Source organism: Pseudonaja textilis, chromosome 15, assembly GCF_049901715.1.
Source record: "Pseudonaja textilis isolate UNSWEBS1 chromosome 15, rPseTex1.2, whole genome shotgun sequence".
Taxonomy (NCBI): domain Eukaryota; kingdom Metazoa; phylum Chordata; class Lepidosauria; order Squamata; family Elapidae; genus Pseudonaja; species Pseudonaja textilis.
Window position 1 is genome coordinate 12,942,996 of NC_142004.1, and position 23,381 is coordinate 12,966,376.

The window sequence follows — 23,381 nt, forward strand, 5'->3', positions numbered from 1 at the left end:
ACAATTATTTCATCTTTGTTTAGGTGCCCTCCTCCATTCTAAGTTTCTAACTTCTGCTTCTATTTTCTAATCATTGATAAAATACTTCCCAAGTTAAAAAGTATTCTGCTTCTCCCTTATCCTTAATTTTTAATGTTGATCTATCCATTTCAGCACATTCTCATATTTTCTTTATGACGTTTTCCTCTATAGGTGTATTTTCATTTTTCCAATTTTGTGCCCATACAATTCTCGCTGCCGTGACCACATGTTAAGATTAGATATGTATTTCATAAGATCAAGCTTCCTGCCTCCCATCTCTGCTTTCTGCAACACTACTGAGCATTCTTTCACAAAAGCCACCCAGGTTAACCTGTCTAATGTATTGCCCAAACTTCCATTTCTACAGGAAAATATCTGAAGAGTATTTGTCTCATGGAATAAGAAGAGAAAGTAAGAATATCCTGGAAACTGCATTAACAAGCAATAGAACCATAGATTCACAGGGCTGAAAGGGACCCTTGGAAGTCTTCTAGTCCACCCCCAGGGCAGGAGGCCTCATTTCATCCAGGACAAACGGCTGTCCGATCTCTTGTTGAAAACCTCCCGTGATGGAGAGCACCCATGCCTTCTGAAGGCAAGTCGTTTCACTAGTTAATTGTTCTTACTGTTAGGAAATTTCTCCTTATTTCTAGGTTGCTTCTGTACTTGGTTAGTTTCCATCCATTGATTTTTATCTTCCTTCCTTGGAAAATAGCTTGACTCGCCTCTTCTTTGTAGCAGCTCCTCAAATATTGGAACACTATCATGTCACCCTGGGTCCTTCTTTTCACTAGACTAGACACATCCAATTCCTGCAACCATTCTTCATATATTTTAGCCTCCAGTCCTCTTAATTATCTTTGTTGCTCTTCTCTGCACCTCTCAGCCTTCAGTGCCCACAGGAGGATACAGGCATATTGAGAAAGGGACCTGGAATAACCCACAGCAGCAGAGGTGGGATTCAGCTGGTTCTGCAGAACCGGTAGTGGAAATTTTGTGTAGTTCGCAGAACCGGCCAATCCCACCTCTGACTGGCCCTGCCAACCCCATCTCTTCTCTGCCTCTTATTGAGTCCCAGCTGATTGGCTGGGTCTTCTTTGGTTGACCTGCACAGGAGAACGGAGCTGGAAAGCAGGTTAGTGGGGTGGGGAGGGGAGGGGGATTTTGCAGTATGTCCTTCCCCTGCCACGCCCACCAAGCCACGCCCACAGAACTAGTAGTGAAAAACATTTGAATCCCACCACTGGCCCAGTTGCCTCTTGAAAAAGCACCTTTGGCACAACTGAGCATCTCCGTAATAGTTTTCAAACACAACCGTATCTTTGAAGAAGCCAAGGAGGACCTGAGCGCGTAAACGTCCTGCCTTCCACCTCTCCCCAAGAATACAACTCATATCCCCAGGGAAACCCAGAACCAGCCAGCTGAGACAGCACTTACCCCGTCAGGCCCAATTTCTCGCCCGCGAACCACTGCTGGCTCTCAGCTTTGGTGGCAATCCCCAGGTTGGCCAGGGCCTCCTGCCGGAACCAAAAAAGAGCCCCTTCAGTCCTGCACTGCCCAGTCAGGTCTTATCCTTATAAGTGGGTCTTGGGCCAAGCACGAATCCAGTTTGGAAGCAGCCCAGCATTGCGAGAGGAAGGTTTCCCAATATTGACACCCCTCGTCCAGATCTCATCAGCAGAAGCACTTCAATGTTTGGAATGAGCCGTTCGGACTTTATCAGAATTGGTCCAATGTTTTAGTGGGCAGATTTTGTGCCTGGGAATGCAGCTTTCTGACCTCTGGTGAACCCTGTAGAAAAGGGGTGTCAAACTCGATTTCATTGAGGGCCGCATCAAGGTTGAGTTTGACCTCAGAGGGACAGGGGTGTGGTCACGGCCAGTTCGATGTCACTGTGTTGGGGACTCCTGTGGTGGCCAAGAGCTAAGGCAGGCCTTTCCTCAGACCCTTCCTCACATTATAATCACCTTCCTTCCTTCCTTCCTTCCTTCCTTCCTTCCTTCCTTCCTTCCTTCCTTCCTAGCTCTTCCTTCCTTCTTAGCCCTTCCTTCCTTTCTTCCTTCTTAGCCCTTCCTTCCTTCCTTCCTTCCTTCCTTCCTTCCTTCCTTCCTTCCTTCCTTCTTTCCTTCCTACTCCTTTCTTCTTCCTTCCCCTTTCCTTATTTTTCCCTTCCTTGATCTCTTCCCATCTTCTTTTTTCTTTGTCTTTACTCTTTTCTCTTTCTCCTTTCCTGTCCCTTCTTGGATGCTCAAATGCGAAAGGAGAAACACTTCCTTCCTTCTTTCCCTCCCTCCTTTCCTTCCTTGCTTCCTTCTTTCCCTTCTTTCCTTCCCTTCTTTCCTTCCTTCATCTTTCCTCCCTCCCTCCCTTCCACCTTTCTTCCTTCCCATCTTTCCTTCCTTCCTTCCTTCCTTCCTTCCTTCCTTCCTTCCTTCCTTCCTTCCTTCCTTCCTTCCTTCCTTCCTTCCTCTTTCCTCCCTCCCTTCCACGTTTCTTCCCCTCCTTCCCCATCTTTCTTTCCCTCCTTCCTTTCCTCCTTCTTTCCTTCCTTCCTTCACCTTTCCTCCCTCCCTTCCACCTTCCTTCCTTCCCATCTTTCCTCCCTTTCCTCCCTCCCCTCCCCTTCCTTTTCTTTTGCCTTCCCTCTTCATTCTCTTTTCCTCTTCCTTCCCCTTTCCTTATTTTTCCTTCCTTGCTCTCTTCCCATCTTCCCTTCTTCTTCGCCTTCCCTCTTTCCCTTTCTCCTTTCCTCCTCTCCTGCTCAAATGCAAAAGGGGAAACATTTCTCCTTTTGTTTTGTTTTTAGTTTGTTTTGCTAGCCCTCTGCCAGCGAAAACGGAACCACGGAGGGGTACATGTGGCCCCTCCAGGCCCTGTTTTCGGCTGCAACGGCCTCCTGCAGCCCTTTGTCAGCGAAAATGGAGCTTGGGGGGCTGCGTGCACCCCCCTGGGCCCTGTTTTCCCTGACAGGAGCACCACGGGCCAGTGATGCAGGGAGGGGGCCAGGACTATCAGAGAGTGGGGTGCTGCCTTTGGAGCTTGTGGCGCCTGGCAGCAGTGATGCAGAGGATCCCGGGGTGCCTGTGCTCAGTGCCCGCACTGCAGGGCCGCTCGAAGGAAACAGCAGCTGAAGCAGCAAGGGCGACTTGGAAGTAAGGCTGGAAAGTGATGGCCCCTCCCATAAGGGATAAAAGCCAGCCTTCGGGGTTGGCTTCTTTGCAGGAAGCAAAGAAGTTCTTTTTGCTCAGAATCCTCGTTGAAGCCCCGCTTACTCTGGTTTGTTTTTTGAAACTTCTGGCTTTGGATATTTATCTGCAATCAGTCTTTTGTTCTTGGCAGCCTTTTGCAATCTTGAAAGGGCTTGCTCTTATCTGGGGCAATAAGGCCCCAAACATGCATGCATGTGCAAGCAGCAATTTGTGCAAATTGAGCTGCACGCAGGTTTGCAGATATGCTGGCCTGCTACTCATGTGGCCCAGTTCAGAACAGGCCACGGTGCAGTAGTGGTCTGTGGTCCCCTGGCTTAGGGCAGGAAAAGCCCCCCTGAAGCCAAATCAAAAGGAGGCAACCCGACTTTTGCTTCCAGCGTCTGTTTTCCAACCGATGTTTTCTCTCAATGCAGAAATCGGGTCTCCTTTAGCCAACTCAGTTTTGCTAGCCCCCCCCCCCGCCCCCCATCACCATCAGCAACTCACCTGCAGCTTCTCTACCTCCAGCTTGGTTTCCAGAGCTGCCAAGCCCACCTTGCCCTGTTCAGCAGCCAGTTGGTGGAAGAAGCTTCTCCATTTCACCAGAACCTCTGAGAACTGCAGCTGGAGGCAAATCATTAAGAAAATATTGGAATGTGCTGAAATGAGTAGATTGACATTTGAAATTAGAGAACAAGAGAATAAACAATTTTATAAAATTTGGGATCTATTCTATCAATGGTTAGACAATAAAATACAGTAATGAAATATGTAGACTTTTAGAAAATAATAAATATATAAAGATGTACTTCTTTCTTATTATATCTACAAAATGATTTTAGGATAGATTTGGGATGATAATATGAACTGTTATAAAACAAAGTAAGTAAATTATGATTATCTTGTAAAACATGAATGAATAAAAGTAGTCAAATGATTGATTAATAATGATACTAAGGTATTTAATTTTTGATTGAAAATACAAGATTGTATGCAATGTAATTGTAATTGAAGACTACGAAATGGAAGCACAAAACAATTTGCAAACCAACCGGCACACTGTATGTATACATATGGAAGATGGCTTGATGTTTTTATGTTTTGTTTATGTTTGTTTTTAAAAACCAATAAAAACTTAAATTAAAAAAAAGATGTGAGGGGCTTGGCCAGAGATGCTTTCCTGAGGAGGGTCTTCAGAGGCCTCCCCAGGGGATTTAGGATTCAGTCACAACAGAGAGCACTAGAACCTTCTGGCAGCTTCCAAAGGGGAGACTGGCTCCAAGCAGAGACAGGTGGGTTAAACATGTTGAAGCCAATTTGTGAGCATGTGCTATCTCTTCCTTGCATATGCAACAAGACTTCTGTTCAAAATGAAACCAGAAAACCGAAGTGGGTAAGGACAGACATTTGGAAGGGTTCATTACCAACAGCTGATTTGCATTCAGCTTTTAAAACCAGCACTATTTCTTATACTTTACGTGACTCTTGTAAAAAACAACAACAGCTGGATGCATGAAATTTCACCACTTGAACAAGCATATGTGTCTTAGGGTATCAGAGTTGGCTTCCTGCCAGGTATAAACCGGACATGGGGGATTGTGACCAACAAATGCTCTGGAACTACACCTCAGTCACTGTCCAACGTGTTGCAAGACTTCTGATTATTTTCACCTCAAAGATTTAACGTTCCTGCTGCTTTAGATAATTACAACATTTTAAATTGCATCCAATCCCTGCAATGGATTGTGTTGTGCATAGTTCTCCAGATGTTGCTAAGCTATAAAGTATTTATGAAGTTTATTAAAGCTTTAGTGCTGATTGAATTTGGATGGCTCACAATATAAAAATAACTCCAATATAAGAAAATAAAGAGAATGAGGAACTAAACAAAATGGCAAAGCCACTAAGTACATCAGACTGCACAGTGTGTAACACAAGGACACACATAATCTAATCAGGAGGCTCCAAGCAACATATCCCAGGCCTGGGAAATCAGCTCTGGGGCTTTTGGGATGACCCCAGGGACTCATTCCAGCTGTTAGGTGCCATGACCGAGAAGGGCCCATTTTCTGGGCCCTCAAAGCTGGCTGCCAAAATGGCTTCCTCGTTGCCTGCACCTTATTTTGGCTCACCGTCTGCCAAACAGAAACGGGAGAGGTTTATTTTGAAGAATTCCTAAGGGAAGTGGGAGGGGTAAGGAAGGCACGAGAGCCTTCGGTCTCCTGAGAAATGATACCCATCAAGGCCAAACTCCGAGAACTGTTCAAACAGCGCAGAAAGTTTTCCCAGAACAAAAGCATGACATGTAATTGGTGGAGAATAAACCGTGGGTGGCCCAGGTAAGAAAAGGTTGGGCTTTTTTTTAACCAAATTCCAGTTTTCATGGGAAAGCCTCAGAACCAGCGGTGGGACTCAACCAGTTTGGTGAGTGTGCGCTTTGCATGTGTGCGCACCGTTTGAAAACCATCTTTTCCTGTAAGCCCTGTGTGTAACACAACTGTGCCGTGTGAAGCAGCTGAGCTTGAAAAAGCAGGAAATAAAGGACAGGTAAGAGCCCGGGCAAGAAAAGAAGATTGTCGGAGCGAACAGGTTCCCTCTCAGCTGAACTTCAGAGCTACCAGTTCGGGAGAACTGGGCCGAACCAGTAGAATCCCACCTCTGCTCAGAATTGACTTGGCTTCTGCTGTACCTAGATGGAGCTTTTGATAAAGTTTTACTCTTTTTCTTAGAATGTGCCAACTGGGATGGCTGATGTTGACCTTGTTTTATTGAGGGGACCCCACTGCCAGCTTTGCCAGGAGTGGGAGGCACTGGACTTGAGCAACACCTGGCAATCGGCAGCTTTTTCTTAACCTTGAGGGCCTGAGACAAGCTAAATGGTGATGGGACAACAGGGAGCCAAGAAACCAAACACTACCTATCCGGACTAGGCGATCACATACCAGGAACTGCGGCCTCCCCAGGGCTGTGAGTTTGATGGCAGAGAAACCGTCTTCCGAGCTTCCTCCTAAAAAAAACAACAAAGTTAGGGCTCAGGGGTGCAGAAAGACCATCAGCCAAAGGGGCCTCTGAGCAACTTCTCCCCAGGAGCACTTTACCCACCCTGTCCTGAAGACTGAGGAGGTTAGGAGCCACTCCCGGCTTTCTGGAAGCTTTGGGACAGATGACCCCAGAGTACGAACTCCCTCAATCTAGACTGGGGTCTCCAACCGTGGCAACTTGAAGACTTGTGGACTTCAACTCCCAGAGTTCCTCAGCCAGCAAAGCTGGGAGTTGAAGTCCACAAGTCTTCAAGTTGCCACGGTTGGAGATGACTGATCTAGATCTCCTCTGAGCACATGGGCTTCCACTAGCAGAACTGAGCAGGGAAGTTGCCAAGAAAACCAGCAACAAGTTTGAGGGCAGCCAAAGTGGAGGAATCGGTTCCCAGGTCTGCTTGGATTCCAGCTCCCCTCATCTCTCCTCCCATTGGCTTGGCCCGAGGTTTGGTGGGGTCCCAACCTTTTCTATACACCGCACCCCTAGAATGCTTCCAATATATTCTTTCACCCCTTACAAAAATAATTGTATGAATATAATTATGCACATACACTATCATTTTGAAACTTCTAAACCCAAACTATTGAAACCTTTTGCACCCTCTGGAATATCGTCTTGAAACCCCTGTCCTTGGTCATCATCTAGGTCAAGGATCTTCAAACTTGGCAAGTTTAAGACTTGTGGACTTCAACTCCCAGAATTCCTGAGCTAACATGACCGGACAAGGAATTTGTCAGAGTATATTCATGAACTGGAACAGAGCTTGGTAACAAGGTCAGCAAATGAATAGGCATAGCAACTAAGTCAGCCAATGAGGACTGTTTGGAAACTGAAACTAGAAGTAGCCAAGGCGTGGCTCTATATTAAACTCTGCAGCTCTGAAGCTACGTTAAGCTCTGAGTCTGTCTGTTGAAAATGAAACGGCTTCTCTCCTCTTGCTTGCCTGCAGAACTAAAGTGAAACTGGAACTTCTCTCTCTGTTCTCTGTGCTGCTGAAGTTACCTGCAACATGTTTCTGTCTGAGTTTGCTCCATGTTGGAGAAATCTACAACTGGTATTGTAAAATCTACTTATTATGTTTATAAAGATGTTAAATGAAGCATCAGCCATCTGTGTTTATTTTTCTGATGCTGAATTGATGCTGCAAAACTCTGAACAGAATTCTGGGAGTTGAAGCCCACAGGTCTTAAAAGCTGTCAAGGTTGAAGACCCCTGATTCAGGGCCACACGTTTGCTCATCCCAGCTTGGAAGGCTGGTTCTACAGGTGTGTGTGTGTGTGTGTGTGTGTGTGTGTGTGTGCTTCCTGCGTCTCTCTTTTGCCCTTCGCGTAAGAAGAAGCACCTTTGATTTGTGGGGGAGGTTGACCTGCCCGCCGCCGAAGGCTTCTCACCTGAGGCCTCGATGCATTTCAGGAACGTCTCCATGTGCCGGTCGCATTTGGCTTCATCGGCGTAGAAGTAGGTCCGGGCGCCAGTGACACCATCCCGCCGATCCCCAAACTTGTGATGGGCGCTGTAACGCTTCTCTCTCTGCTCTGGGAAGGACAGACAGCAGGGAGGGAAACCCCTTTAGCCCCAGAAGCTCCAGCCCCTTTGGACCCCAAAGCCATGCCGAGCGACCTCCCCTCCAAGCAATTTTATGAAACGCTCAACTGAGAAACCTGGATGACCATCCTTGCTCATTATTGTCAGGATTCCAGCAGTTGCCCCCATTTAAATTTTGAGTCTTGAGCCAAATTTCCAAAACTTAAAAAGGATTTATTGGGAGTGAACATGTCCGGCACTGCCTGGGTGTAGCCGACTCTGAGAGACATCATTCATTGTCACCCTTGACCGTTTTCCCTCCACCCCCTGGGTGTATCCTAATTCTATTCTCCAATGGGACACACCCATAGCCAAGAGTCATCAATCATGCCCTAGTTAGAATTTTGCACAGCAGAATCTTCAGTCACTTAGTTACTATCTTTGAGAACATTTATGGAATGCACTTTTGGTTTCCAAACTGCTGCACTGCTCCTCCCTCCCTTTCTGTTGGCAACTCTAAAAAGACCATAGAAATATTTTATGAGTTGACAGTTATAATGGTTTAAATTGGTTGCTTTTTGTGGGGGTGTCTCCCACATAGGCTAAATCTGCTTACACCCCTGAGATGGAGCAAACTCAGCCAGGCCAAAGGGTGACCATGCCTGGACCAGAGGCACCCATTTGGGGCCTTCAGAGTCTCTCGCAAGGAACCAGGGCCAACCAGTTAGCCCTTCGGGTCAGTTTTTCTCTGAGCACATTTGGGAAGCTGAAGGAACAAATAGGGTAGCTGGCCAACTCGTAAATCGTTCCTAGGCCTGTTTCTGAGTTGCCATAAGGAGGAGGGTGGGGAGAAAGGACCAAGGGAGCTGTGCGGCAGATGAAGGCCAGAAGCACATTCCATGCTTATCTTGTGGAGGTTGTAGCCTAGGCTACTGGATCTTCTGCCTGCAAAAATCCTTCATTGGAGAGTGTGATGAATGACACCCAGCCCGTGAATGTGTTTCATTGGCCTCTGGCCCCACGGCTTCTTCTGGGGCTCCTTGGGGGCTCCCTGGTCAGCAGCCCTTGGTCAAAATGTCTATGTAGATTCTCCATCATCCAGGTCATGTTGACCCAAAGGCTCTTTTTTTTTCAAGAGGCATAACTGGACTTTTTGGTTTTTCTTTGAAGAAGTTTCGCTTCTCATCCAAGAAGCTTCTTCAGCTCTGACTGGATGGTGGGGAATGGAAGGATTTAAATTCCTTGCAGACAGTTGGTCATTTGCATCCTTTTTAGAGGGTCATTGAGGCCACTTGGAGGTTTGTCTGTGTCCTTAGGATCACCTGAGTGGTGAAAATGGGTGTGGAGCCTTCTTGAAACAGCTGAAAGGATTGTGTTGCAGACTGGAGATAGACGTCATATCCCTCCCCATCTGTTGAGAGAGGTGTCAGGTGACCCTGACTATACAGATAAACATCCAAGTGGCCTCAGTGACCCTCTAAAAGGATGCAAATGACCAGCTGCCTGCAAGGAGTATAAACCCTTCCATTCCTCACCATCCAGTCAGAGCTGAAGAAGCTTCTTGGATGAGAAGTGAGAGAGAGAAAACCCAGAAAGTCCAGTTGCCCCTTGCAAAAAAAAGCACCTTTGGGACCCTTGATCAAAAGCAGCCAGAGGGAAAATGTTGCCTCTTGGCTGCAGGGGCAAAAAAGCAACAAGGCCCAAATCTTGCTAGCTCCCCACCTGCACCCCCAACAGGACAGACTGGAGACCCCTGGACAAGTGGTGGGACATTAAAAGAGGGCAGGGCATTCTGCAGCAACTTTACTTACTGCCTGTCTCCTTCTCAAATGCAGAGATGCAGGAGCTGGGAAGGAAGGAAGGAAGGAAGGAAGGAAGAAAGAAAGGAAGAAAAAGAAAGAAAGAAAACTTTTTTACTTTCTGCCATGTGTCTCCGGGATAATGCATTCCAAGCCGCTCACTCTACAAACACTAAACGCAGCCCAGACAAGGGGACCACAGCTGGCCAGAGGCAACCGGAAGAGTTATGTGATGATCCAAAGGGGCGTGGCACAAAGGCAACACAGTCAGATAATCAATAGGAATCCCTTTATTAGCTCCAACTTTGCCCCCAGTGTCCAGGTTACCTTCGGGCTGGAGAAAAACTCTCCCAGGAACAGCCTTTGATTGCCGAGAATTAAGTCTAAAACATGAGCAACACAAACTGTAACTTAAAGTACAAGCAAGCCAAACTGAAGTAATAAGTTTGGCAGGGCAGGAGCAAGAATTCCAGATGTGAAGGCACGGCAAAACTCACACAGTTGGGAAGATGCCAGGAACACAGATAAGCCATGACAACACAGGATAAAGTCACGTTTGCTCCCAGCAGCCTGCCACACACAGCCTGCCTTTCTTATCAACTGTCTTCCCAGCTGTGGCTAATGAAGGGAATCAGGGCCCTTTCCTTTCCCTTAAGCCATGCAACCCACGTTGCTCCCTTCTCCATTCCTCTCTGCGTGCCCTAGGATGAAGAGGGGGTGGGCCTGGGTCTTCCTCTGAAGTTCCTTTCCCTTGTTCTACCTCTCCCCTTCTCTGTCCAGCCGGACTTTGCCCTTCCCCAGCCTCCTCCACAGCCAACGGAGCCACACTCCCACTCCCTGTCAGCTGTTCGACTTCCTCCTCGGAATCAGACTCTGACAGAGGCATGACAAATTAGGACTGGAGTCTGCTAGCCTAAGTTACATGTAAATTTGGCTAAATCAGAATACGTGGGATTTGCAGTCAAATTCTCCAGGGCTTAACAAGGAAAGGGTTATGGCAGAAGTCTCCAAACTTGGCAACTTTAAGACTTGTGGATTTCAACTCCCAGAATTCTCCAGCCAGCATAGCTGTAAAAAAAAAGTAAAAAAATAGGGACTACTTTGCATCAGCTTTGGACACTTCCACGCTGCCATTTTCTTGAGTCTGGGAAAATGGGAGGGGGAGAATTTCTTGGTATGTATGTGGTTAGACAGTATAGCATTCTTCTCCTAAGTCAAGGTCATGTCCTTTCTGCACCTGGGTGAGAGGACGTCTCAAGTTGGGACGGATGGAGATTGGGGCATGTGATGCGATGATGGGTGCAGGGGGTGAATTTGTCATTTTTTACTTATTGCAAGGAAACCTGGAACTTTCAGATTCGGGGTTCCCCAGATGTGCCAGTTTACTACTCTAATAAAAAGAACCTTGGAGACGATGTCTGCCTCGGAGTTATTTGTTGGAGTGGAGGTTTTCCGGAACGCTGACACTTTGGTGGGAAGGTCACAGCGTTCCGTGCGCCTTCAAAGGCATTTAGTCATGTTGGCCACATGACCACGGAGACGTCTTTGGACAGCACCGGCTCTTCGGCTTTGTAACAGAGATGAGCACCGCCCCCTAGAGCTGGAAATGACTAGCACATATCTGTGAGGGGAACCTTTCTTTACCTTAAGGCCCCAGAGGTCTCCTGGAAGGAATCTGAGGTTTAGCTGGACTGGAGTCTTCACATTGGAAAGCAGAAAACAGAGTGGAATGTACAAGAAGAGGGACGGCGGACGGAAGAAGCGGGCAAGGAGAGCCAAAGCCACAGCCACCGATGGAGACTCTCCTCAAGTGAAGCTTATTAGGCCAAAGCAAAAAAGCTCCAGGGAGCTTTGCGGTAATTTGAAACCAGAGGAGTCGCAAGAAACTTGGGCGGTTCATTCCCTCTAACTAACCAGAAATCTTGTGACTCAGAGGAACTGCTGTTGGACTTGGCAATGCTTTGCCTAAGGCAGATTAAGGTGTGTGTGTGTGTGTGTGTAAGCGAGGGAGTTGGCTGTCCCTCCTCCAATTCCACTTCCAAGGGCAGCTGCTGCATGGCGGAGCATCTGTGTTGCAATTCCCCCATCCCCCAAGTCTATTCCACAAGGTTTTCAGTGAGGTCCAAGAAAGGATCTTGGCTGGCCGGGCAGTTTCAGAATAAAGGTCTTACCAGATGTTGATTTAAATAGCAGCATTCCAGTATTTGAGGGGCTGCCCCAGAGAAAGCGGGGGTGAAATTATTCTCCAAAGCATCAGAGGGGAGGACAAGAAACAAGGGATGGAAACTAACCCAGCAGAGAAGCAACCGCCATAGAGTTGTGCTTTGCACGTTTCCCCCCACAGGCTCTGCCTACTTTTCAAGGTAACTAAAGGTTGTGGGTTTCCCAGCAACTTGGCAGCAAATGCTGGCTGATGGGCCAGCCCAGAAGTGACTCAGTGCCTGGTGGCCCTTGACAGGAGCTGTCAGTGTCAGGGTGTGCCCCTATTTACTCTGGGGCAGGAAAAACTGCCTGGAAAAGGGACAGGGGAAGCTCCGATTCAGTTAATCAAGAACTTCATACCTAAAAATGCAAACTTCCCAGGAGGTTTAGTGAGCTAAACAAACAATAGAGGCTTTAGGCAAACTTATTTCAAAGACAAAACTACCCCAAAGTTAGCAGGGTAGAAGAGAAAAATCCTTGTAAAGAGTCCCTTTGTATCCCACCAGGGGAAAAAAAAATTCCTGTTCCAGAAGGGCCCCTTAATTCAGTGCATTTCCAGCTCAGACAAGGGCGAAGGGTCGTTGGTGCTCTCTGAGCTTGGCTGGGTTTTTTTTTTTGCAGCTGTTTGACAAATCAATCAGAATGGAGCTGGAAGGGACCTTGGAGGTCCTCTAGTCCAACCCCGTTCAAGCAGGAGACTTTATACCATTTCAGACAAACGGCTGTCCAGTTGCTTCTTAAAAAACTTCCAGTGATGGAGAAGGAAGGAAAGACAAGGAGGGAGGGAGGAAGAAAGGATAGCAGAATAAGAGTTGGAAGGGACCTTGGAGGTCATCTAGTCCAGCCCCTGTTCAAGCAGGAGACCTTATACCATTTCAGACAAGGGTTTCTCCTGTCTCTTCTTAGAAACCTCCAGTGAGGGAGCACCCACGATTTCTGGAGGCCGCTTCTGTTCCACTGGTTAATTGCTCTTAATGTTAGGAAGTTTCTCCTTAGTTCTAGGTTGGTTCTCTCTTGGATTAGTTCCCATCCATTGTTTCTTGCCTTACCTTTGGAAAATAGCTTGAGCCTTTCCTCCTCTCGGTAGCAGCCCCTCAAACACTGAAACATTGCTATCACGTTACCCCAAGTTCTTCTTTTCACTAGACGTGGACCACTACCCTAACTAGGTAACATCATCAGCGCGTGAAATGTCTGCAAGAAAACAGCCCAGCTCAGAGAGCACCAAGGCCACCTCGTTTCAGCTACAAATACTCTCCTTTATTGGTAGGAAGATCACCGGATTGTAACCCTCAAGGCCAGGGGTAATAATTCCTCCCGCGCTGAAAGGAGGTCTTTTGGGGATCTTGCAAAAGGAACGCCGAAATGCCTCCCTGGAGTTCAGGCGGCACAGAGCGCCAGGCTTGCCAAGAGCCGGATTAACTGATCTCATCAGGCCAGGCAGAAAGAGGAGCTGGATGAAGGAGGATCCCCGCGCTTCGCACATGCTTCTGGCAGCTGCCTCGTTTGCGTAAGGGATCTGCCTCCCCCGCAGCCAATCGGGGCGAGGGGGCATGCCACCCCTCGGCCAATCGCAGAGCGGGAAGGCTGCTTGTTTGTCAAGGCACAAGAAATACCCGTGTCCCAAGAAGAAGAAAACATTCACCTTGTGACGCAAAGGCAGCGAGGACTCTGGGCTTTCCTCCTGGGCAGGGCGCAAGCAAATTCCCAAGGGGGGGGGGGCCTCCCTCCCTCCTTAATCAGTTCCTGCTTCCAGACTCCACTGCAAACCAGCCCGTCTCCAGGGGGAGAATGCAAACAGGAAGCGCCAGTGCACAGAACAAGCCGTCCCCGAGGGACCAAAGGGAGGGGCAGCTGAGGGCCCCGAGCAAAATCCAGGGGTGACCTTGGTAAGCTCCTCCGAGCAGCTGCATTTGTCAACCCAAGGTGCTTTTTAAGATCGGACGAAGTATTAACAGATAAACAGAGCTGGAAGGGATCTTGTAGGTCACCTCGCCCAACCCCCCCCCCCTCCCCAGAGCACCATTTCTGACAGACAGCAGTCCAGTCTCTCTCTATTAGCATCGCTTTATAAATCCTCAGCAAGGCCACACCTGGAATACTGCACATTTGATCACCACATTAGACAAAAAAAGATGTTGAGCTTTGGAAAAATATGCAGAGAAGAGCAGCAACAAAGACGATTAGGGGACTGGAGGCTAAAAAGTATGAAGAACGATGGCAGGAGCCGGGTTTGGCCAGGCTAGAGAAAAGAAGGACAAGAAGGGACATGACAACAATTCTTCCACTATTTGAGGGGCTGCCACAAAGAAGAGGGGAGTCAACTTATTCTCCAAAGCCCCCAAAGGCAGGACAAGAAACAATGGATGGGAGCTAATCAAGGAGAGAAGCAACCTGGGATTAAGGAGAAACTTTTTAACAGTGAGGACAATGAACCAGTGGAACAGCTGGCCACCAGAAGTTGTGGGGGCTCCATCGCTGGAGGTTTTAAAGAAAAGACTAGACAGCCATTGTCTGAAATGGTGTAGGGCAGGGGCTCCCCAACCTTGGGAACTTTTAAGACTTGTGGACTTCAACTCCCAGAATTCCTCAGCATTGGTTCAACCAACCCACTGAACTCCAGCAACCATAGCCTGTTCTCTAGAGAGGCCAGACCCTGGGGAATGCTGGGAGTTGAAGTCCACAAGTCTTAAAGTTGCCAAGTTTAGAGATCTCTGGTGTAGGGTGTGAACAGGGGGTTGGACCAGAAGACCTCCAAGGTTCTATTCTGCTAACTGGGCTACCAAATACGATAGCCTGGCTTTGGATTACTTGGGGGTTGAGTGGGTGAGCGCTTGCCTCTTGTGCCTGCTGTTTCTGGGGTGGGGGGCAGAGGTCAATCACACTCTCCAAACTGGCCTCTTCTGTTGGCGGCTTTCAGTATATAACCGACTGCGCAACCTTTCATGTCCTTCAGGACTCAGCAAGGCACAAAGTGAACCGGTCGTAAAAATGGAATATGCACCTGTGCTTTCTACTCCTCCCACCCCCATTGGCTCACAACCATCCTGCAAGGTAGGAGAGAGAGTAAGGAAGACAACCTTGACCGAGACATGCAGGAATTGGTTCCTAGGCAAAAGGGGGTAAAGCTTTTTTTTTAAAAAAAATTTAGGGGTGGCTCAGGTAGACACTGTGTCAGCTTTGGAAGCCATATTGAGACCAGATGCTTCCACACTACCACATTTTGAGCCTGGAAAAATGGGAGGGAGGAATTTCTTGCAGTAGATGTAGTTAGACATAACATTCTTTTTCTAAGTCAAGGTCATGTTATTTCTGCATCTGGGTGAGAGGATGTCTCAAGTTGGGACGAATGGTGATTTGGGGCATGTGATGTGATGATGGGCGCAGGGGTGGATTTGTAGGTTTTACTTATTGCCAGGAAGCCTGAAACTTTCAGATTCGGGATTCCCCAGATGTGCCAGTTTACTATCCAAATAAAACAGAACTTTTGAGAAGATGTCTGTCTCGGAGTTGTTATTTGTTGGAGTGGAGCAGGGGTGGGATTCAATTTTTTTAAACAATCGGTTTCTGTGGGTGTGGCTAAGTTGGTGGGCGTGTCTTGGTGGTCATGTTATTGGCTGGAAGTGACCACCTCAATATCACTCACATTGAGGAACGCATTTCCTTGCCTGGCCTCTCATGACTGTGGGGATGCTGCAACAGTCATGAGTGTGAAAAATGGCCATAAGTGACTTTTTTCAGTGCCATTGTAACTTTGAATGGTCACTCCACACCAGCAAAGGACCAGCAAAGGAGGGGAAAAAAACTCCAGAGAATTTCCTGAGACAGGAAGTCTAGTCCTGCCAGGAATGTAAGCAGGGTTAACGGAGAGGCAGTTTCTGTAAGCAACACCAGAATGTTTCCTTCCTGCCTTTGTTACAGGATTAGGCCAGTAATTTCTTCTAACAACCGGTTCTCCAAAGTGCTTAGAATGTTAACAACCAAATAGGTGTGAACTGGTAGAATCCCACGCCTGGAGTGGAGGTTTTCTGGAATGCTGACACACTAATTCACTGGAGTACAAGGAAAGCGAGGAGACGACCCAGCAGAATCAAGACTGGCAAGATTCCTGTCAGCTTGGGAAGCCCTATTCCACGCTGCCACATAGCCTGAGAAAGCGGGAGGGGGGTGATTTCAATTGAGTAGTTCTAAGTAGACAAAATAAAATTATTTTCTTAGTTCAGGGTTCTTAAGTGTGATGCAGCATGGAAAAAAGGATCTTACACTGGGACGGAGCATGATTGGTCCAGGCGATGGGATGATGGGGGAAAGGGGGATGGTTTGTAGGTTGAGACGTTGTGGGAAGTCTGGGAAAACTCTTAGTTTCGAGATTCCACAGATGTGCCAGGTGCTATTCTACTAATGAAGGTACTTTTGAGATTATGCTTGTCTCGGAGTTACCGATCGGAATGGAGGTTTGCTGCAATGCTGCCAATTCCATCATTACAGCCCTTCTCCAGTCAAGCCTTCTTCGCCTTCCGTAACCTTTCCTGTTGGGTGGATTTCCTGGTCGGGCCCACCGAGTGGGGCCGAGAAGTAGCATGGACTGGGGAGAGTGAGGTCCATGGAGGAAACAGGATCCAAATCTCCCACTACCCAATCAGCTCTTGGGCAGAGGGGTAGGAGTGACCCAGAGTCCCCCGAGGACCTTCTGTGACCCGGGGAGGGGTGTTTCCTCTCACCCTGCCCACATTGGCAGCATTCCTGGAGAAGTGCCATGTGGCTGGAAACATGAAGCCCTGATCCCTTGAGGCTGGGGGCATGAGGCTGGGAGGGGGAGAAGGCAGGTTGCAGGAAGTGACACAGCTCAGAATTACACAATATAATATAACGGGAAGGAACGCTTCTATAGTCCAACTCCCTGCCGTTCCACTATTCTTAAATGTGATGGAGCACTAGGTTGGATCTCTCCTTGATAAGTTTCCACCCCTTATCTCTTGTCCTGCCCTCGGGTGTTTTGGAAAACAGGCTGACCTCCTCTTTGTCCGAGACAGAACACTGACAGAAGCTATCGTGTCACCCGGGTCCTCCTCTCTTCCTAAGCTTGGTTTCTGCCCTTCTTTCCAACCCAACTGTCCCTCCCAATGACGGGAATGTCCTGCGGCTTTGCTCTCTGCTCTAACTTTGACCTGTTTTCAAACTGGATCTTTCTATTGCGGGTCTCTCCTCCTGTTTCTGTTTTGAAGAATTATCCTGCAGTCCGACTTTACCAACCAAGCCCAGCTCCCACCAACACAATTTCATTCTAAGAAGCTATTGGTCAGAAAAACATCCACCCCCTCCCCTCAAATCGCATATAGGGTCATGCAATATCTCAGTGGTTAAGATGCCTGGCTTGTCAGGTGGCAAGTCGATGGCCCAGGTTTAAGAACAAGCGTCACACGGCTTTGCCCAGCTCCTGCCCACCTAACAGTTCGAAAGCACACAAATGTGAGTAGATAAATAGGTGCCACTTCAGCGGGAAGGTAACAGCACTCTATGAAATCATGCTGGCCGCATGATCATGGAGATCTCTTGACAGCGCTGGCTCATGGCCTCAATATGGGACAGGGGTTGTCAACCTTTTGGACCTCAAGGACCACGAAACTCATAATTTTAAATTCCGTGGACCAGAGACCCTGGGAAAATCCCCCAAAAAACATCTGCAGGAAAATTCCCCACCCCGTTTTCCTACTGATCGATCATTCTTTATTTGGGAGCACAGGATACCATCTCCAGCTGCGTTCTTGGGTGGGGGGGGGAGAGAGACTTTTGGCTTCATGCAAGGAAAGCAGCAGAAACCTTCCTCCCCCAGACTCCACCAGAAATGAGTCTTTGCAGCCTCTTGGAGCAGGAGGCCTTGCAGGGTCCCAGACTCATTTCTGGTGGAGTTTGGGGGGGCAGAAAAAAAACTTTTGCTGCTTTCCTTGCATGCAGCCAAAAGCAGAAGAAGAAAGAAGCAGCCCAGTGGCCAGGCCAGGCGCGTAGGGCAAGTTCCTCCCCCCCTCCGCCCTCCCCCCCCACTACCTTGTGTGGTTCGCAATGCAAGTGATGCAAACCTTGTGCTCCCGCGGGCCACCTGGGCGGCGCAGCCTTGTGTTCCTGCGCAGCCCGGATTAAATGCTTTGGGGGTGACATTTCTCTGCAGACCACCGAAATTTTCTCACAGACCACCAGTGGTCCCCAGCCCACCTGTTGATGGCCACTGATATGGGAGATGAGTGCTGCCCCCTACAGTCAGCATCAGCTAGTGCAGGGGTTCCCAACCTTTTCTATACCCTGCACACCTAAAACGCCTCTGATATATTCTTGCACCCTTTACAAAAGTAAATAATTACATGCGTATAATCATGCATATACATTATACTTTTGAAACTTCTAAACCCAAGTTTTTGCACCCCCTGGAATACTGTCTCACACCCCCCGGTTGGGAATCCCCGAGCTAGTGGAATAAAATCTGTGGGAACCCCTTCCCTTCCCCATCGCCTCTGGGAGCCCCTCCCCTGCTTTCCTCATGCGTGCAGGGCTACAGACTGGCCTGGGCTCCTGTTTTAAATCTCACCAGCATTGCTCTGGGCAATGGCAGCACTTGCTGGTGCCAGGACAAGAGATGCATTTGTCTTAAAAAACACAAGCATCATTTATAGAACAGCCCGGGACCAGTTTGCAAAGGATGCAGAAGAAATCTCGGGGATTCTGAGAAAAAGGCAGAGAGGGAGGAAAACGGGCACCACCCCATGGCAGGCGCAGAAACTCTTCCTCCACGTTAGTTGGGATAGAGGCCCCAATGAAGATCCGCCTTGTAGACACAATGGTCTAACCCAGGGGTGTCAAACTCAAGGCCCACCAGCCGGATCCAGCCTGTGGCTGCTTAGATCTGGCTTGCAGGGCTACCGTGGAAATTGCAAGGGAGCATCCTGCGGTGCCTCTGCCAGTGAAAATAAACCTCAGGAGGGTCACCTGCGCAGAAGTGGTAATCAGCCAATTCTGACCGGTTCTGGAGAACTGGTAGCGGAAGTTTTGAGTTGCTCGGAGAACCGGCCAATCCCACCTCTGATTGGCCCCCGGCCCCTTTATTCCCCGCCTCCCATTGAGTCCCAACTGATTGGCTGGCTCTTCTTTGGTTGCCCCACACAGGAGAAAGGAGCTGGAAAGCAGGCTAGTGGAGTGGGGAAGGAATGGACATTTCGCAGTGAGCTTTCCCCGCCACACCCACAAAGCCACACCCACAGAACTGATAGTAAAAAAACCTGAATCCCACCACTGCATCTGCGGCCCTCCTGAGCTCCGTTTTCACTGGCAGTGGGTTGCAGGCGGCCATCCCAGCCAGAAATGGAGCTTGGGAGCCTGTTTTTGCTGGCAAAGCACTCGGGCTGCCATAGGCGCCCCCAACATAAGTGTCGTCAAGCTGGCTAGGCCCACCCCTCCCCCCTCCCCGAGGTCAAACACAACACGGATGCGGCCCTCAATGATACCCCTGGTCTAACCGGTTCCACGGTATAACGAACTACAGGTTTGGCCTTCGCCCGCCCCACTCCAACCGCCTTGTGGCCTTGTGGGAAGAAGGAAAAGATCTTGGAGGAATGTCTCAAGGCCTCAGCAGCTCATGGTCCCTCTGACTCATCACAGAAACCCGAAGCTCTCTTTGCAGGAGAGATAAGGCCCCGGAAAACTTGACTGTTACACATCATTGGAATAGTCCCTGCAGATTAATTCCTGGGGCACTCCTTACCGTTCTGGAGTGAGGAGGAGTGCCGGAGGAGTAAGACCTCCTTAAAAAGACCTTGATCCAGCCGGCCCAGCTGGTAGCACCCCGTAAGCGCCCCTTTCCAGGGTTACAGGAGAAGGTGGAAGAGGGCTCTATGCCCCAACGGCAGAGAAATGGTAGAAGCATCTTCTAGGAGAAGGGAAACCCTGATTTCAAACTCCACTGACTTGTAGCTATATCTCTTCTTGGAAAAGGCTTCAGGAGTTCAACCTCGAGGCAAAATCCGGAGCTGGAGTCCCGGAAGCGGTTCGCGACTGTGTACAATCACGTTCTGGTAACTCCTGCGATGCTCTGCCGTTCCATCAGACTATTTCAGTGATGGCGGGGGGGGAGACCCGCTGCTTGGGTAACAGTTTATCCTCCATATTAAATTACCCAGGCCTCGGGCTCTGGAGAAGACACTCTAGCTTTGTATAGAGCTGTGGTGGAAAACCTATGGTACACGTGCCACAAGTGTCATGCAGAGCCATTTGTGCTGGCACATGAGCTACAGGCAAACTTATCTTATTGTGCATGCATGCGCCTCACAGCTGATTTTTTTGGTTGGTTTGAGGCCTTTTTGGGCCTCCCAAAGGCTTGGAAAAAGCCTCTGCAAGGCTTTTCGGACAGATTTATAGGCCCGTTTCATCACTTCCTGTAATACTGGAAGCGACAAAATGGGCCTATAATTTGTCCAAGCCTTTGGGAGGCCGAAAAAGGCCTCAAACCAGCTGAAAAATTAGCTGTGCAGCAAAGTGCAGGTAAGGAGGTGGCAGGGGGTTGTGCATGCATGTGCAGGGGGCATGGGGGCGCACATTGCATTCTGGGTGCTGGCACACTAGTGCATGCGCATAATTTTTCACACGGGAGCCCCAAAAGGCTAGCCACCACTGGCATAGAGCATGAAAACAACGCCTTCCATCATCCCTGTTTTCCCAATCCTCCCCAAAACCAGCCCTTCTCTCTAAGCCAGCACCTCCTCTGCCATACCCCCTCAACTTCCCCAAATGATTGCCACAGAGAGACGGGCACCACTTGGCACACAGACCAGCCCTCCCCTTCCCTGCTGTCGGTTGCCACACCAAAAGAGTTTCTTACTCTAGTTCCTTCTTCTTGGCCTCCTCACTGGTCAGGTCTTCCTCCACACTGTAGTCCAGCACGGAGCCCACGCCGTAGGCACGGTTGCGCCGGATGAGAGGCTTGATGGCTTCCTGGTCTTCTCCAGCCACAAACTGCCCATAGAAGGTCAGTTTCATCAGCTTCTCAAAGAGCTGCTGGCCCAGCAGCTTCTGGCCGAGGTGCATCAGCTATGGAAGGGAAGGGACAGTCACAGGGCTGCTTTCTCACTTAAAACTCCCCCAAGAGGAACCTCAAGTCCACTCTGATCCAATTACCCCTTTCCCCAAGGCTCCTCGAGCTGGGCAAGTTTGAGACTTGTGGACTTCAATTCCCAGGATTCCTAAGCTGACGTGACTGGAGGAGGAATTCTGGGAGTTGAAGCCCACAAGTCTTCAAGCTGCCAAGTTTGAAGAGCCCTAATCACAGTATGAAAAAGAGAAAGAGTCAGGAATTAATATGCAGTATTCGGTATTAGATAAAATCCTATTAGGGCCAGAAGATAAATGAGGAGAATCATCATCCATGTAATTAGAACGGCAAGGATAATATTTGCCCAGAAATGGGAGGCTAGAGAAATTCCTAGTGAAGATGAGGTGATAGACACGATCTTGGTATGCGCTGAAATGGATAGATTGACACTGGAACTGAAGGACAAGGATGAATCAGAATATTATAGAACATGGAACAAATTCTATTTTCGGGAAATGAAAGGGAGTTCGCAAAATAGAAAAGGAACAAAGGATTGGTAGGAAGGGTATGACAGATTATATGCCTTAACTGAAATGCAACTGAAAGGAATTAAAATGCATAAAGACTTAATATATACAAATGTTCAAAATATTTAGAGTATATAACATAAGATGGATGACAAAAATGTATATCAAAGAAGTCCACCACGTTCAATGTTTTTTAAATATTGTATTGAATAAAAAAATTTTTTTGAAAAAGGTTTGAAGAGCCCTGCCTTTTCCCATAAAGGGAAGACTGGCGCCTGGACAAATCATATCCGGGATTGCTGGATCAAGGGATGAACACTTGAAGTGGTGGGAATGTGCCTCCTGCAAGGAAGAACTTGTCATCTCTGACCCGGGGGCATGTCATTTCTCAGGTGGCCTTAAGCAGCCAGAAAGGACCTGGGAGTCAGCACACTGAATTCATCTGGGATGACAGATTAACAGATTTGGAATGGCGGGAACCGCCAAAGAACATCAATTCTTTTGCAAAACAACCCCCCAGAGTTTCTTAGGAAGAATAATTTCCAGAGCTGTCACTGTGCTAATAAAGGTAGATTTCAAGCTTGGCCTTTTGAAACTCCACCCTAAAGTTGCTTCTTCCAAATTTCTCACCCTCCTTTGTGTTGCTTGCAAAAAGTTCACGGACTGCTGTAATTCTGGGGAACTTTCAAACCGGGAGAAACTTCGGCAGCCGACCCCTGCTTTGACAGCCCAACATCTCCCCAACACCCCCGCAGATGTCCCGTAAAGGAAAAAGTGGACCCTTGCACCCGATCTTCGAAATCTCCCAAGGAGGGGACAACTACCCGTCGTTAAAGCTCCTCCGTTATACGAACACGGAGCACTTAACAGCCTAGGGTACCGATTAAGAGATTAGCTGGAAGGGACCTTGGAGGTCATCTAGGCCAACCCCGCGCCCAAGCAGGAGACCCTACCCCATTTCTGACTAAGGGCATCCCGATCTCTTCCAGATCATCTCTTTTTCATCCTTTGGGAGATACATCAGTAACATCAGCCTAATTTTAAGCAAAAGGCAGACTTTCCTTTCTAGGCTGAGATAGACTGCCTCTGAAGAGGGAGGCTCCGAAAGGGGCTCAGATCGCTCAGTTCCCTTTCCCCTCGCCCGATCAGCTGCTCTTCCGGGAAAGGAGAACCGGCCGGGATCCTCGCCTCACCTGCTCGGCGCGCTGCACCAGCGGCTCCAGGGCGCAGAGGCGGAGCACGAGCAGGCCGCGAAAGAGCTCGCCGCTGGTCTTGCTCCGGAAAGCCTCCCGGGCGTCGGAGAAATTCACCGCCCGAGGCTGGGGCGGCGGCGCCGGGCGCTGGCGGAGATGCGTCCCGTGCGCGGGGACCTCGTCCGGCGGGACGGCATCCTGGTCCGGGAGCGCCGGAGCCGGAGCCGCGGCCGGAGCGGACCGCGAACGGCTCGAGGCGACGAATGACTGGGCAGCGCGCAGAGACCCGCGAGAGAAGAAGCCGCATCCGCCTCGCCCCGCCATGCCCGCGAACTATGGAAGGCCGAAGCGGCCGCCGGGCGCGCTTTATATAAGGCGCCGCGTCCCGCTAGCAGCGCCCACTAGCCGGTGGGAGCGTTTGATTGGTGGCTCGGGCCGGCCCGGGCCGCGCCCACCGCGGAGCTTGACAATTGTTCTCCGGTTCTTTCAGGCACACCCACCTCAAGCCCCGCCCCTCTGCTGCCCCAACCCCCGCCCCGCCCCGGGCAATCCAGGATTGCGCAATCCCGCCTGGAGCCGCCACTCGGGCGGCGATGCCTCCTCGCGGGGCGGCTTTGCCCAATTTGGTGGCCTCCCGACCGGCCTGGGTTGGCCAAGAGCCGCGCCCCGTTGGCCGCTTGCCGCGGAAGAAGAGGAATCCCCGCTAGGGAATGACTCAATCAGACAGCTCTCCCTTCCACCCCCCCGTGGAAGCTCCCTACGGGCAGCCCCAGGGGAAAAGTTGAAGTTTGCGAAAGATGCAGGGGTGGGGGTGG

General features: G+C 49.3%; 1 protein-coding gene across 1 annotated transcript in view; it reads right to left on the reverse strand.

The window, feature by feature from the left end:
• The window catches only part of PRODH (proline dehydrogenase 1), a 47,242-nt gene extending 24,216 nt beyond the window's left edge, over positions 1-23,026 (reverse strand). The window contains exons 1-7 of the mRNA XM_026717030.2: positions 22,567-23,026; positions 20,637-20,845; positions 9,584-9,618; positions 7,640-7,783; positions 6,152-6,216; positions 3,717-3,833; positions 1,459-1,538 (exon numbers count right to left, since the gene is read on the reverse strand). Of these exons, the coding sequence (XP_026572815.1) occupies positions 1,459-1,538; positions 3,717-3,833; positions 6,152-6,216; positions 7,640-7,783; positions 9,584-9,618; positions 20,637-20,845; positions 22,567-22,890 (974 nt within the window). The 5' untranslated portion in view covers positions 22,891-23,026. The remainder of the gene's footprint in view (positions 1-1,458; positions 1,539-3,716; positions 3,834-6,151; positions 6,217-7,639; positions 7,784-9,583; positions 9,619-20,636; positions 20,846-22,566) is intronic.
• Between the last annotated feature and the right edge of the window lie 355 nt (positions 23,027-23,381).